This window comes from Leopardus geoffroyi, chromosome C2, assembly GCF_018350155.1.
Source record: "Leopardus geoffroyi isolate Oge1 chromosome C2, O.geoffroyi_Oge1_pat1.0, whole genome shotgun sequence".
NCBI lineage: Eukaryota > Metazoa > Chordata > Mammalia > Carnivora > Felidae > Leopardus > Leopardus geoffroyi.
Genome location: NC_059333.1, coordinates 134,573,790 through 134,589,720, shown reverse-complemented (window position 1 = coordinate 134,589,720; position 15,931 = coordinate 134,573,790). Strand labels below are relative to the sequence as shown.

General features: G+C 37.2%; 1 protein-coding gene and 1 non-coding gene across 18 annotated transcripts in view; one reads left to right on the top strand and one right to left on the bottom strand.

The window, feature by feature from the left end:
- Positions 1-15,931, top strand: part of TBC1D5 (TBC1 domain family member 5) — a 539,941-nt gene that overhangs the window by 414,450 nt on the left and 109,560 nt on the right. For all 17 annotated transcript variants that reach the window (XM_045503738.1, XM_045503736.1, XM_045503731.1 and 14 more), the window contains one exon: positions 5,658-5,764. In XM_045503738.1, coding sequence (XP_045359694.1) covers positions 5,658-5,764 — 107 coding nt within the window. The remainder of the gene's footprint in view (positions 1-5,657; positions 5,765-15,931) is intronic.
- Positions 2,988-3,090, bottom strand: LOC123576262. The gene has a single exon (XR_006701279.1). It is a non-coding gene; the product is annotated as a U6 spliceosomal RNA (small nuclear RNA).

Genomic DNA, 15,931 nt, shown 5'->3' with positions numbered 1-15,931 from the left:
AGTTTTTTTTTTTTTTTTTTTTTTTTCTGGGAGTGCCTTGGCTGCTTCAGTCAGTACAGCATTCAACTCTTGATCTTGGGGTTGTGAGTTTGAGACCCACGTTGGGTGTAGAGAGTACTTAAAAGTAAACTCTTAAAAAAATAAAAAATAAAAAAATAAAAATTTCTAAAGAGTAGGCTACTCTGAATTTGAGATTCTCCTCTTTCCAAAAATCTAATTTAAAATTCTCATATTTCTGAGCAAAATCTACTAGAGAAATAAAGAGCATCCCATTGCTTACAGAAGAGTGTCCATCTTGGGTTTTGAGGGTGGATGTTGCAGTGATTGACGGCGCTAAGAGCGGCAGTGGTCACAGCGGCAACCAGGGAAGAAGACCCAGAAGGACACAGTCTTAGGAGGATCATAAACACTGGGTGAAAGTCACTTTGTATGGAGAAGGATATTACTCTGTTTTATATTTGGCTTTCTCCAAGACTGAAAAGAATCAAAGTTTCGTTGATTTTATTTACAATTACTCCCTGCCCCAACCTGGTTTTTTGGTCCATCTGAAATCCAATTTTATATGTTGCCATTTTATAACTGGGAAAGTCAAAATAGTAAGGGTTTTAAATAGTGGAAGAGAACAAATGCAAAAATTGTTTCTTTTTTCCTTCATGTATTAGGTCTTCGACAAGTATTTTTTCAGAGCACATAGCATTTATTGACTGTCTTCTGCATGCCGGGTAACTTGCGAGACACTTAAAATACACGTTGGCTTTGTTTTCAGTGTAGAGGTAGAATAAATTATTTTAAAGCGTTGAGGTTTTCTTTTTTGTTATTCTTGTTAGCTAATTATTTTTATTTTACATTTAATCCATGATTATTTGATTTATATACCTCTTTATACCTCACTACAAAATTTATGCCTATTTCTAAATATTTACTATACTTGCCCTTATATACGGAGACCTTTATTTCAGCGTATCTTTGAGGCTTCTCTGTCGCTCACAACATAGTTGGTGTTCAGAAGCCATCTGCCCTGTGTCTGAACTTGACCTCTGAACATGGATACTCCTGTCATGACATTTTCTGCTAGGAGTGCAGCAATGTGTAAGATATAGCGATGGAGAATGAGGCTGTCAGCTACACAGACCTGGGTTCATTCAGCGCTGTCTCTGCCATTCAGGAGCCCGGTGGCCTTGAATGTGTTGTTTATCCTCTCTGCACTGCTGTCTCCTCATCCACAATGTGGAGTTGATGACCACAGGTTCCTTAGTAGGGATTAGCAGGACTCACAGGATATTTGTATAATGTATGGCAAGTTGCCAGGCACATTATAGATGCTTAATAAGTGATAGCTATTACTTTTTTTTTAATTTTAGAGAAATTAAAGAAAGTCTACATTTAGTTTTGTGTTCTTTGGTAGTTGTTCCCAGTCCATTTTGTCAACTTGAGAAAGTAAGTATATCTAAATATAAAATTAAGTAATTAGAATAAAGTGTTTTATTTGCGAGTTTTACACTTGTAGGTACAGTTAACTTTGAATTATATGTAAGTTATTTAACCATATTGCTTTAGGCTTTCTCAAAACAATATCATCCTCTGATTATCTTTACTGATTGCATTATTTTTTTGTTTTCTTATTACTGGAGAAACTATTTAAACCAGCTCCCTTAGACACCTCCAGAACAGTCGTGTGCCATGTAGAGGTAGAGACAGAGAAGTCAGCTCTGCTTCGTGCGGAGGGAGTGCCATTCAGCAAGAATTAAACAAGATGGGAAACACACTACCTTGCATCTGTGCCACCCTTATAGGAACCCTGCGCGTAGTGTAAGCATCATTATCTGTTTTATAAATGGGAGAAATAAAGCTCATGAAGTTAAGCGCCTTGCCTAGGTCACACACGGAGTAAGCGAGCATTCTGAAGTAGATCTAATCTAGATTCTAACTTAGATCATCTGATTCCAAATCCAGTCTGTTTTCCTAGGTACCACTTACATTTGTCTCCATCGTCTCCGAGTGAGCTCTTCAGGGTGTGCAGCTTCGGTACTTTGTTTTGAAAGCATATACGTACTTGGTTTCAAATGCAGGGAGATAGCAAAAATCAGCCTTTCTACTTGTTTTCCTGTGTCACTGCCCTGCTCTGATAGAATAAGCACTAGAGAAGGAACAGCACTGCAGATGAGTTTCTCACGTGCAGCAACAATCTGCTGTAAAGATCAAAACTAAATTCTTATTCGATCAGATCCCTGCTATTTTGTTTGTAAACCAGCTTGTGTTATTCTCTCTTGCCTACTCTTAATTGGGCACGGCAATTCAAAATGGACTTAATGCTTCGCGTATGCAATTGCAAATTAAAAGTGCTCTAAACGTACAAGTTTTCATTAATAGATATAGTATTATCTGAAGACAGTGGGCTATAGGGGAGGTAAAACTTTACCTACACTCATTTAGGTTTTCAGCTGCATTCTTTAACAAAAAGCATATTAATGAGAAAAACAGAAGTTTATTAACATCTATCTTATTATGTAATTATATATGTGTTAATTATATAATCATACATTTTAATATTATTTTAATCTTAATAAAATATTTATAATTATATAATTAATACATATTGACATGTATATAAAAATGTGTGTCTCATTTGTATTTGGTACTCAGGGAATAATGAGCAAATCTCAAAGATACGGCTTTAGAATTTAGGATTAAATGCTGTCTTAATAAAGGAAGGGGAGAGAGGATGTAGATCTCATAGAGGAAAATAAATGATTTTTAGGAAAGACAGTGGACCCTTAGAAGAATAGATGAGAGGTATGAGTTTGTGACCAAGTTTGTCCTGGGGGAATTTATGACCATTGACTTCCTTTTGGAGGATTTATCTTTAGGCAGATAAGGGGAGTTCAAAGAAAGCCTCACTCTGTTTTTGTTGTTTTTCAAGTGCCTATAGCTCAAAATAATCAGTATACCAAAGGGACATATTTGGGGGTGGCATGTCCTGAACTCCCATAGCAGTATTTCATTTCACAAATTTGCACATCACCCTTGCTCAGGGACCACGCTGACTCTGTATCGTTCCAGTTTTAGCACACGTACTGCCGAAGTGAGCACTCTACAGCAGTATTTCAGCTGGCATGTTCTGCTACCCTTCAGAGCTCAGATTCATTTGCAGTTATATCCCTAGTGCCAGTGCCTAGCGGTCTCTGTGTGTCCGGGATATAGTAGATGCTCAGGAAATGTTCATCACATTCAGTGTCTGGGTGGATGAAAGGGAGAAATGAGAGAAAGAATGTTAGCTCCTTCTTTCACTCTGCAAGTAGGATGTTATTAACGCATTAGTTGGCTTCCCTTACATGTTTTACAGCTTCTGACAGCTTCAAAAGTTCTCTCAAGTTGTAATAACAGGACTGTTGCCTTGTCCCTCCAAATAAGTGCCTGTCTGTATCAGGCCATTCTAGAGACAGGGTTATGCTGACCATCCAGGCTGCTTAAAACTGCTACAACAAGGGTAGTAATACTAACTGGCTTTTCTGTTTGCAGTGACTATTGCATTCATCATGGCATCTGATTTTTAAAACAACTGCCTTTTCAAAACACAGCCATGTATTAGAGCGCAGAGCCTGTAGCTAGATTTCTGAATTTCAAATCTTGCACCACTTCCAACTCACTGTGTGATTTGGGCAAATGATTCAGCCTTTCAAGGTATTAGTTTTCTCATCTGTAAACAGGGATGATAACTATACCCTTATAATAAGATAGTCGTAGAAATTAAATGAGATAATGTAGGGAAAATTCTTAGCATAGGGCCTGGTCTCAGAAAGCCTTCGATAATTTTTTGTCTTCTTAGTGGTAGTCATAATAATAATTGCTTCTTGTTACACATCTGCCCTTCTTCGCTTTAATTTTCTACAGAGTAAGGACTGTGTTTTGTTTATTTCTGCCTCCCCGCCCAACATGGGGCTTGTCATGGGTTAGGTACTCAACAAATAACTATTGGATTGAATAAAGCAGGCAGATAATTTTTTTAAACAGGAAGTTGTATTCCAAATGACTGAGTTTAAGCTCGGAGAGGTTACCAACAGGTTTTGAGCAGCTGCTATAAATCAGCCATACAGTATGTCCTTTAATCTTAAGGCAACTTTATGAAAGGTTCATATGGTGTCCCAGAATTCAAACCCACATCTTTGAGTCCCGAGCCCAGAACCATTCCCACAAAACCCTCTTGCGTCTCTTACAAAATATACAAGAATTCTTTCCAGGTCATTATATACTAGTATATAATCATTATAGTATTTGGGTAAGTATGAATTGATTATCTAAGTTTTATTCATTTGTTAGATCTCAAAGAAAAAACTACATGGAAGCATTATACTGTTCCCAGCCTGCTAGCTTTTTGAATTCTAGAGAAAAAAAGGATAACAGGTAACTGAATGTGAATATGACAAAATGAACGAATAAGGAGAGAGTAGTCTGAACAGATACAGAAAGGGTAGGATAAGTGAGTGCTTTACAAATGAAAGCAGATGTATGAAATTACAAGCTGTCAGATCAGCAACGGAAATGAAGATGATAAAGTGGTTCCTTACATAGATTATAATTATTCATTTTGCCCAGTCCTGTCTCCTTTCCCCATAATGTTCATGGGAAGGGGGAGGGGGTGAGAAGCTGTTGCAAAAAATGTTGCTTCCAACAAAAGAAGAAAAAAAAAATCTAAGAATCGAGGGTATTTCTGATCACAAACAATTGTTTATTTTGTGATTTATGTTGTTTCTATAGAATCACAGTTGTTTTCCTATGGAATATTTTTCAACTGCTTGTTCTGATTAATGAAAAGGATTCAGTTGCAACAACAGGAAGTTGTAACCGTAAAGTTTCTTCACAATCAATGCTGGGGAGGCAGTCAGTGTGGCTTACAAAACAAGCGTCATTAATGGGCAAGACTGTGACAGCAGTGGCAGATGGATTGCCAAGAAATGAAGTAGTTTACATAGACCTGCTTGAAAAGATGTGTTTAATAATTGCGCCCATAATTAGGTTGATTTGGGAAAAAAAAATTAAATGACAGTCTAAGGAACACAGTTAGGCTTATCTATGAAGATTTTGACATTTTTCCTCCAAGAAATGCTGCATAGATACTCTACCTAAATTTCTCGTTACCTTTAGAAAAAAATAATTGAAAGAAATTAGATTTTTTAAAACTTTGAATTATGTAATATTTATATATAAAAGAATAAATGTAACATATGTAACTTATGAGGCATAATTAAGGTAAATATTATTTTATGATAATTTTAAACTGGTTCTTTCCCATTCATAAGATTTTTGTTACTAATTCCTAAGCAGCAAAACTAGAGACATTTAAACACAGACATATAAATGGCAATAAATATGCATGCTTCTAAGAGTTTATTTATATTGCAAACGTACACATCTCGATATCTGAGGCTCTTCTTCCAACACCCCCTGAGAATAAGTACTAGATATTAGATTGCAGTTAACAGTACAGTGTGCTGCTTCAAAGGCCATTTGGTAAAGATCCCTTTCCCCATTTCCTTTTATCAAATTAATTGAGTTATTGGTTTGCTTTCTTTGAATCTAAGTTGTTATTTTTTTACTCTCAAGTAATGCAAACATCTTAAACAGTATTGCTTCTGAACTTTTTTTTCCCTCCTATTTAGTGATCTCTAGTAACTACCAGACCTGTCTTGGCCTTCTGATGCATTACCCACTCATTGGGGATGTACACTCACTGATTCTTAAGGCTCTGTTCCTTCGAGATCCAAAGGTAAGATTTCCAAATAGAGTATGCACAATTTTAAGTTGGGTGAAAAATTGGTTTCTCAGTACAGCTCCAAGAATTGCTAATGGGGAATTTGTCTAATGACAGAGGAATTGCCTAATGAAAGAATGTGTCTAGAGCTGTAGGCAAAATTCACATATCTCACTGGCTAGCAACTTAGCAGGTAAATTAAGTGGACGTTGCCCTGCGAAACTGGAACACCTATCTCTTGTCCCTCAGAAGGTTGTTCTGCCCTCCTCCTTCCTCACAACTCAAAGAATAGTTGAGCAACTACTTCTCCTTATAGCCACACTTCATTATCATGGGTACTCCTCACAGGGACTGAGATAGAGCCTCAGGGGCCATGTGTTCATTAGAGCTATCAAAAGGACTGTTTCTGTAAGAGTTTATGATACAATGAAATCATTCCATATTATGAATATGTATTTTTTATTTTTTGGGTGAAAAGTAACCTAATAAAATAAAGGCTTAAACAGACTTTAATGCTGATTTCTCTATTTGAACTTAAAGCAAGCCACCAAAATTTTCTTTACACTTCAGAGAAAAAGTGTGCTCTTTTACAACTAATGTTATATTTCTTGAAAATAAGAACATTTAATGATCTAAAAAAATCTGTGAATCCTTGATGCTTTTGAGCCAAACAAAAATATTGGATGAAGTATCAGAGAGAGAGCTTCAAACACGAGTATGAGAATGCCAGGCATTGGGTGGTAATCCCAGCCTTTGGCTTTTTGGCAGAATTCCCAACAGTCATGTTGGCAGTTGTCGAACTGTCTTTGAGTCAGTCTGTCTGTGGATCCATTGCCAAAGCTCTGTCTGATCGACTTGGGCCTCCAACTTTAACGTAAATTTTAATTCTAAAGGATTTCTGCTTTCTCCTGGGCTGTTGACTTCAACATTTGAGTATGACCTCTATTTATCCTTTGATAGATTTAAAAGATTTTATTTTCTTGTGTCTATATCCATTTTTCTATAAAAATATGCAATTTTATATCATTTCTCCTATGCAAAATTTCATTAAGTGTCAGAAATATAATCCATCATTTCTCTGATACTTAAGATAGCATATATATATATATACTTTTTTTCTTTTTCTGGTAAGGCTCAGGAGTCTGACTATAAAATCAGAATTTCCATATTTTTACGTATTTTTCTATATAAATACCCATAATTATGAAATATCTATAAAATGAGTGAAGAATGAGGTTGCTGGTCAATGAGGTATATGAGTTTTGGTCTATAAACTTAAGGTAAGCTCTATCAGTTCAGCATTAGGAATTCTTAGAAACATACAGAGTGGGGAAAACACTGCTAAAATAACTCTTTGAATTCTCTGCTTATATGATTTATTTGGTTTTACTGAAGGGAGAAGTGAATATGTTATCTAAACCTATGGATCTTAGTAATTTTTCCCTAGTTAAATATGGTTGATCTTGCTATGAATCATCCACTCTTCTTGTTCCAGAATGCTATACAATAAATCAATCAGTGTTATTAATGGAATCTGTGATTTTAATAGAGTACTTTTTATCTCAAAGGTATTATACATAATATACGAGTATAATGAAGCCAATTCTATAAGCTTTAAAATATATTCTCTCTAAGGATTAAGAGAAAAAAATAATAGCATAAGTATCTTTAAAAAAAAAAAACAAAACCGTAAGTATTCCATTCCCCACTTGTACATTCAGAGTCTTACTAAGTAAAAACATTATCAAGATAATGGCCAAAAATGTAGGACCTTAAATTGGTATTTCTGAGACAGAAGAAATTGGTCAGGAGGAAGGAGTCATGTTTAAAAGGCTGTTGAGAGCAAGTTTGTAGAATGATGATATCTATAGGAAATATAAAAAAGGCTGTATAGTATTAAGGGGCTTTCACATGGCTAACCCAGCAAGGTGATAATTTTAGTTACGCAGCAAGGAGACTGAATTAAGAATCGGGATACGGGGTCAAATCTTGACTCTGCCAACAGCTATCCCTGTGATTTGGGGAAATTCGTGCTTGCTGTCTTGGTCTTCCCGATAGGGATTGAATTAAATTATCTCTAATGACCCACACAGCCAGAGCTCCTATGGCCACAGAGCACTGACTTACAGTGATCTAATAAGGTCCAATCCAGGGGACACCTGGGTGGCTCAGTCAGTTAAGCATCCAACTCTTGATTTCGGCTCTGCTCATGATCTCATAGTTCATGAGTTCGAGCCCCACGTTGGGCTCTGTGCTGACAGTATGGAGCCTGCTTGGGATTCTCTCTCCCTCCCTCTCTCACTGCCCCTCTTTCAAAATAAATAAACTTAAAAAAAATATTTTAAAGATCCAATCCAGTGCTACAGAGGTTCAAATAAAAAAAAAAAAAAAAAGAATGCAACACAGTAAGTTTATATATAGCACAGATATCCACAAGTGGACAGACTTTTCAGTGTAGTAATGTCAATTATAAAGTAATATAGGAGGCCATTTACACTTAGGGGGAAGAAAAAGAGGGAAAGATGATGCTAGTACCCTGCCCATATCCTCTAAAAATCCAGACATCAGAGTGCTTAAATTTTTTCTATTTATTATTAACAATGAAACACTTAGAAATACTAGAATCATTCCCAGTTCAAGTAGATCAGAGTAAATATATAACCACACGAGTCTCTGTGAAGCGAACTAGTAGAAGGATGAGATTTGAGGCATGAAAGTACATTTTCCCATAGCCCAGCTCCTTGTGACAGTAGTGTTGAGTGTTGCTGACAGACTCAATAAAATAAAAATAAACAAGGAACTCTGAGCCCCCCAAGTTCATTGCCAGCTTCAGAAAAGCACTTTGTCCCAGTGCTCTCCCTAAATCCCAGTGGAGATTGCTCAACTGAGAATAGACTTTGAAACTAGAGGATAAGACACTGAGCTTTAATTGTTTTATATCAGATGTAGGCTTTACTGTGAAAAGATTTCTCATTTGAACAGACCGAAATAATAGGGCTGTAAACTGTAATAATAGGATCATACTCTTCACGGTTCCCAAGCACTTCAATGTGCTTATTAATTTGGTCCTTACAACAAGCTATGAGGTAGGCAAAGCAGGTTATCTTTCTTCATTCTTTTTCAGTGCAGACAGATTAAGGGTATGTGGCTTTCCCCAGGCTGAAAACTTGTAAGCTTTCAAGCTAGCTAGAATGGCTCCATGACCCTTGTATGTATCCATCCCCTCCTGAGATTCCCAGCATACCTTCTGCCTCCTCCAGGAAGCTATTCTCAGGCTCGGATAGGATATGTTTTCCCCTCTGTGTCCCTGTAAGCACCTTGTATTTTAGCTATTTGCTTATTTATTGCATCCATTATTCCTTCTTATGATCCGACTCATTTATTAGCATTTAGCTTTGTGTCCTGCAGTGGTTGGTATTAAGAAAATAATGGTAGGGACGCCTGGGTAGTTCAGTTAAGTGTCCGACTCTTGATTTAGGCTTAGTTCATGATCTCACAGTTTGTGACCCCTGAGTCAGGTTGGGCTCTGCACTGACAGTGCAAAGCCTGCTCGGGATTCTCTCTCTTTCTCTGCCCTTCCTCGCTCTCATGTACGTGCTTGCTCGTTCTCTCTCTCTCTCTGTCTCTCTCAAGATTAATAAATAAAATTAAAAAAAAGAGAGAATGGTAGAATTGAACTCTGACTCATTTGCTAAGCCTCTTCCTGTGTACCATACTGACTGTAATCTAGGTGAATCTCACTCAACTAGCATATTTCCGGAACCCATATCCACATTCCGTGGAAGCCATCACCAACTGTATATTTGTCAGCTGCCATTTTTATCAAGATGGTTAATGAACCCTACAACCTGAACGTAAAGGGCATCTAGTTCCTGGATTTGCTGTGTGTCAGAATTGTTTGAAAACCTATTACCACCTTCATATGTTATGGAACAAAAAAGACGTAACAAAGAATCTAGTCAGTAACCTCACTTAGACTGTCGTAATTTCAGAACTGCAAAGAACCTAGAGATCTAATCCAGCTCCTCTCTTGGTTGATGAACAAACTGAGGATCAAGGTGAAGTTAAAACAGTCATTTAATACAGCTTGTCAGTGGCAGAGCCAACAATTGAACCCAGGTCTTCCAACCACCTTTCCACACAAGAGCTACAGTTTTAAAAATAGTAGAATCCTATTTACTAATATTTGTCATAAATATTATTTAATTTGTAATAGACATTTAATTTGCATCTGTAATAAATGAAACTGCCATGTAAATAAGTGGACCTAGCACTATTTGAAATTTTCTTAAATGTATACTATATAGAGACTAGATGTCACATAGTTGTTTATAGCATCCTATACTCTGTTCACCATAAATACGGTTCCTATACTTGGCTCTTTTGACCATGATCCTAGTTCCTGTTTTCTTGTCTTTATCATATTAGAACCACTGAGCAGATTTCCAAAAACAATCCACTAAATGGAGTAGAGGGATAGAAGGAGGACAGTCTGAAAAATATGAAGTGATTAAAAAACATTGTTCTAACTAGTTGTTCAAATTCAAAAAAAAATTTAAAAACCCAATTAGAAACAAAAGTCATAGAAAATGTGAACATATTGTGTTCCTTAAATAACCAGATGTTCTCTCCTTCCTGAAGGCAGTAAGGGCTAGGAATAAAAGGTTTAAAACTATTGTTTTAAGTTAACTGTGAATTTTGCAAATCTGTTTTTACCCTTTAGCAAATAAAATTCTAATACGGAAACATAAGCAAAGTAATTTTCATTTTTCGGTGCTCTCTTATTTGTGTTGTGTGCTGAAGTGTTAACCTTATCACAAAGACTTATTACAAATGAAATACAGTACATGGATTAACATTTTAGATTATGCAGTAAGAATTTGACAGCTACTGTTTGTTTTGAAGACTAGAATATTCCCCCAAAAATATTTCTGGTAAGTTTGCAAGCAACCCTTTTAGCAGTGACTGTTGTTTATGGAAGAAAATTGCTAGAAAGAAGACAATTTAATTTCATAGTTATTCTTTTGTACACAGAAACATACTATAAAAATATAGTGTACAATGTTGTTATGCTTGGCCAATTCTGTTTTGGCTTTTATTTGGAGTTACATTAAATTTCGCCTTTTCAAATTATAAAAAGGCTATTCAGATTTCAGATTTTATGCAGCTAATAGGTTTTTACTATTTTAATTCCAAAAATCCCCACTGTAGATGTAACTTTTTAAAAATACCAGATGACTTTGGTACAGTGTCATCTATCAGAATTGAAAAATGGTGAATGGGGGCGCCTGGGTGGCTCAGTCGGTTAAGCGGCCGACTTCGGCTCAGGTCATGATCTCGCGGTCTGTGATTTCGAGCCCCGCGTCAGGCTCCGTGCTGACAGCTCAGAGCCTGGAGCCTGTTTCAGATTGTGTGTCTCCCTCTCTCTGACCCTCCCCCGTTCATGCTCTGTCTCTCTCTGTCTCAAAAATAAATAAACGTTTAAAAAAAATTAAAAAAAAAAAAAAGAAAAATGGTGAATGGATCCAGGCCTCACTACCAGTCAAGTGACAGTGTTGGAAAATGTGCATTACAGTAACGGCATTGTCATTTTTTTTTTCCTCTGAGCAATAAAGAACCTAAAAACCACATATACTGACGCTTTCAAGAGAATGCACAGTATCTATTTACTTACTTTTTGTGATGTTCCCATCAGATGTTCTGTTCAGATTTTCCAGTATTAGGGTTTTTTTTTAATTTTTTTAATGTTTATTTATTTTTGAGAGAGAGACAGAGACAGAGTACAAGCAGGGAAGGGGCAGAGAGAGAGGGAGACACAGAATCCGAAGCAGGCTCCAGGCTCTGAGCTGTCAGCACAGAGCCCGAAGCGGGGCTTGAACTCACGAACAATGAGATCATGACCTGAGCTGAAGTCGGATGCTTAACCGACTGAGCCACCCAGGCTCCCCTCCAGTATTAGTTTTTAATCTGATTTTCTGCTTCAGAAAGAATGCCACTTCTGTTTTCTTTATCCTTTTTTTCCCCTGAAAAGCTGGAGCATTTCTCTGAAAACTGCCATTCTTTGAGAATCATTTGTTTTTGTGTTTACTCTGTTAGTGCCCCCACCAACATGTTTTTTTTCTTTGTATCTGAGCGTGTAACTACATGTCATTCTTTTTTTTATCATTAGATTACAACCAATTGGATGTTTATTATCATTAATATTTAGGAATTAGTGATTAATCTGGTATATTTTCACATTTAATCAGAAACACTTTTTTGACACAGACTAGCATTGAAAAGAACCTTAAATTTTACTTCTGAAGTAAGTTGGTGGCTATCAAAACTCTGTAAAGAAGTAATCTGAAAATCTTTATTAAACCAGTATTTGGTTATTGTGTTCAGACATTTCATAATGTAGAACTTGGTTTCTCAAAACTTGTTAAGGGTTGCCTAGGGGCCTCAGATAATTCTGAATTTGTTTTATAAAAATATTTTGAATTCATTAATTGATGCAACAAATCAGTCTATTGTGTGCTATCTAGAATTCAACAGGCATTGTTTAGATCCTGGTGAGATAGAGATAGATACAGATATTTAGATATAGATACAACATGCGGCCTTTATCATAATCATAATACACAAGTGAACAAGAAAGTACTCAACTTGGCATGTGTTATAAAGGATACAAATAGGGTATCATTTAAAAAATAAGAGAAGGAACCATCTGGGCTGAGTGAAGATCTAATTTATGTAGGTTCGTCAAAAGGCCCTCTCTGAGGAGAAACCATTTCAAGTGAGAACTAATGGAGGAGAAGGAATGAGCCAGACATAGAATACGGGGAAGAGCCTCCAGACAGGGGAACAGCAAACACACACTCCAGAGTGAAAAAGAGCGAAGACTGTTTATGGAACTGAAAGAAGACCAGTAGCTCTAGAGCCAGGAGCAGGGGGAGCATGCCTGAGACAATGGACGAGCTAGGGAAGGCTTGCATTGCTTTGTTCTTCTTGTGCAATTTTACACACTGATACATAGTAAAATCACTTTTAAGGTCACATTTTGCCACTCCCTAAAGATTGCTGGGTTTGTGGTGATTCTTCCTCATGTTTAAGATATCCTCTCATTATAAACTACTCTTACTCTCAGCCAGAAGTTCTAAGAACTCTCCTTGAATGAGTTCCTCAATTGGTAAAGCACATTCACTTATTGAGATCTCTGGACTGTCACATGGATCTGACCAGTAGGTCATTGTTTGATTTAGGAAGACTGGCCAGGACCCAGAACATTTATTACTTTTATCTTTTAAAAAACTATCTTGGCTTCCTTTTGTAAACTACCAATCTCTGTCAGTTTTGCTTTCATTGCATCAGTATTATGCTCCACTGTATAGTGAGGAGGGAATCTGACGAGTCTTTCTCACCTACCAAAATGAGAGCTCTACTAGGTCAGGGATTAGATCTCCAACAGCACTAATGCGGTGGCAGCCACACGAGGGAGGCACAGAATCCAGATTCCACTTACATCACAGCCTGCTGTATTTATAGGGCAACTCCTTTTCTTGAACTGTAGAAGGAAGAGGCTGGGTCATGTAATCTCAGTAGACCTTCTGGATCAATTTTAGCAAGATGCAATTCAACGGATACTTTTTTTAATTACTGTGGGCAGAGGATGAGACTTGGTCCACAGGATTAGGACATAGTCCCTTATAGATGTGAATGACTAATGGTTATGAAAGGTACCATGAGTGAGAGTATTGCATGAAAAACAGCTAATTTGGATTTGTAGAGTCAGAGAGGCTTCCATTTGGAAGAGGCGTTCTAACTGGGCCTTGAAGAATTTTCTCGGGAGATGTTACTCCATCTTAAGGAAGCAGCATGAGCAAAGCTCCTGAGAATTGCTGGAGGAAGTTCCCAGGCTGGGCCTGGCAGTTCTACATCCACAGTCACTCAGGGACTCAGGGATGCAATACTATATTAGCAGACACATTTCTAAAAGTCCATCAGATGTGACTTTTATTTGGCATTGATTTGTATAGTGTTCCAACTTTTGTGTTATTATTCAGCATAAGTAAATGTTATATATTTAAGTGAAAAGTCCTTGTGAAAAGAATTGTATCCCAATGATTTTTACTGGATTTATTGGCTATAAATAATCACCTGTAGGGACAATATTTACTCAGAATAGGCAAGTCTTTGTTTCAGTCTTTAAAAGTCATTCTTGGGAAACTTAGTGATTTTTTTTTTTAATTTTTTTTTTCAACGTTTATTTATTTTTGGGACAGAGAGAGACAGAGCATGAACGGGGGAGGGGCAGAGAGAGAGGGAGACACAGAATCGGAAACAGGCTCCAGGCTCTGAGCCATCAGCCCAGAGCCCGACGCGGGGCTCGAACTCACGGACCGCAAGATCGTGACCTGGCTGAAGTCGGACGCTTAACCGACTGCGCCACCCAGGCACCCCTAGTGATTTTTATTTTGGGTGGCTGAAGAGAGCTGTGAAGCTTTGTGGCAAAGATTCTGTGTTTTAGAGGAGAAGGTTTCTCCTCTGAAACAATGAATTGTGGTGGTGATTTACTTTTCCTCAGATAACTAAAGAAGAGACTTGAATCCATGGTTAATTCTGTTCTGATTAACAATAAAGAAACAAAATCTACAAACCATTCCCCTGATTTTTATTTGATATCTCACAAGGAAGGCAAGTCTAGATTTTTTTTGGGGGGGGGGGGAATATTTATTTTAAATAGATTACTTAAGTTTTAACAACTATTAATCCTGTACGTGTATGTTTAGAAAGGCACTGTGAGGGTCCAAATGTAAAAGCATTAAAGTATTACAACAGGTTACAGTGATATGTTTGTGATATGTCCCTGAGGTCAAGGAATGAAGTATCTGCCCCGCTTCACTGCTGGCTTGCCGTTTTACCCCGAGAGAAATCATTTAACCTTTTGCTGCCTTAGATTCAGGTTCATTAGTTGTTTTTTTAAAAAGGGATAGGTGACTGATGAGGCTTTAATTAGCTTGTAATCTCTAAAAGTCATTTGCAGCTCTGTGTTGTGAGAATCTAATCACTTACTCTTCTTATTGTATATGAAGTAGCTTATTCAATCTTCTTATTGTATATGAAGTAGCTTATTCAAAAAGTGAAGACACTACTTTGAGTTGTGTCTGTGTTGTCTTACTGTTACAATTTGAAGAAACTCGAAGTTCTGGATCACAGAGTATGACAAAAAGATTATAAACTTAAAACTGACAAAACAACAAAAAAAAAGAATTCTCTTTAATATAAGTAAATACGGCCACAATAAATATTTTATTTGCTCCTTAAGCATATTAGCTGTGTAAACATATTATTGCTATTTCAAAATATTAAATGTGTTGATTTTATAGGAATAAAAGTCAATACACACAAGTAGTAAATTGTGTAACCGTAATCAATTAACTTTGTGTTATTTAAATACTTTAGACAAGAAGTTATATCTGTTCCAAAAACAAAAACCACACAAAATCACAAAAGATTTTTTTCACCGAGGATTTTTAAGTATATTTCATCATTTGTGTGATGACCATACTGGGAAATGGAAGGTGGGTTCGCGGAGGTACGGAAGTGGCAGTTGCACTCGGATGAGCCTGGAGCTCCCATCACGCGTGCAAGGCTGGCCCGCAGCTCTTCCAGGGGGCGCCAGTTTGGCTCTGTGGAGGGGGTTTCACGGTAGCATTTGATGTGTGAGTAGGGTCCTCATCTGCTGTTAATGACATCTTCCAGAGATCTTCATATGATCTTTATTTACTTGGTTGCTTTTCCTGGTTTCAAAGAGGAACTTCATAGTTTGATTTCTTTTTTTTTTTTTTTTTTTAATTTTTTTTTTTTCAACGTTTATTTATTTATTTTTGGGACAGAGAGCGATAGAGCATGAACGGGGGAGGGGCAGAGAGAGAGGGAGACACAGAATCGGAAACAGGCTCCAGGCTCTGAGCCATCAGCCCAGAGCCTGACGCGGGGCTCGAACTCACGGACCGCGAGATCGTGACCTGGCTGAAGTCGGACGCTTAACCGACTGCGCCACCCAGGCGCCCCCATAGTTTGATTTCTTCACATTGTTTCTTTCCTCCAAAATGTATTTTTATTCATTTAGCCAAAATTCACTGAGCTCTTGCCGGGTACCAATAGCATCTAAAATGTCTCAGAAATCTTGCTGGAGTCATG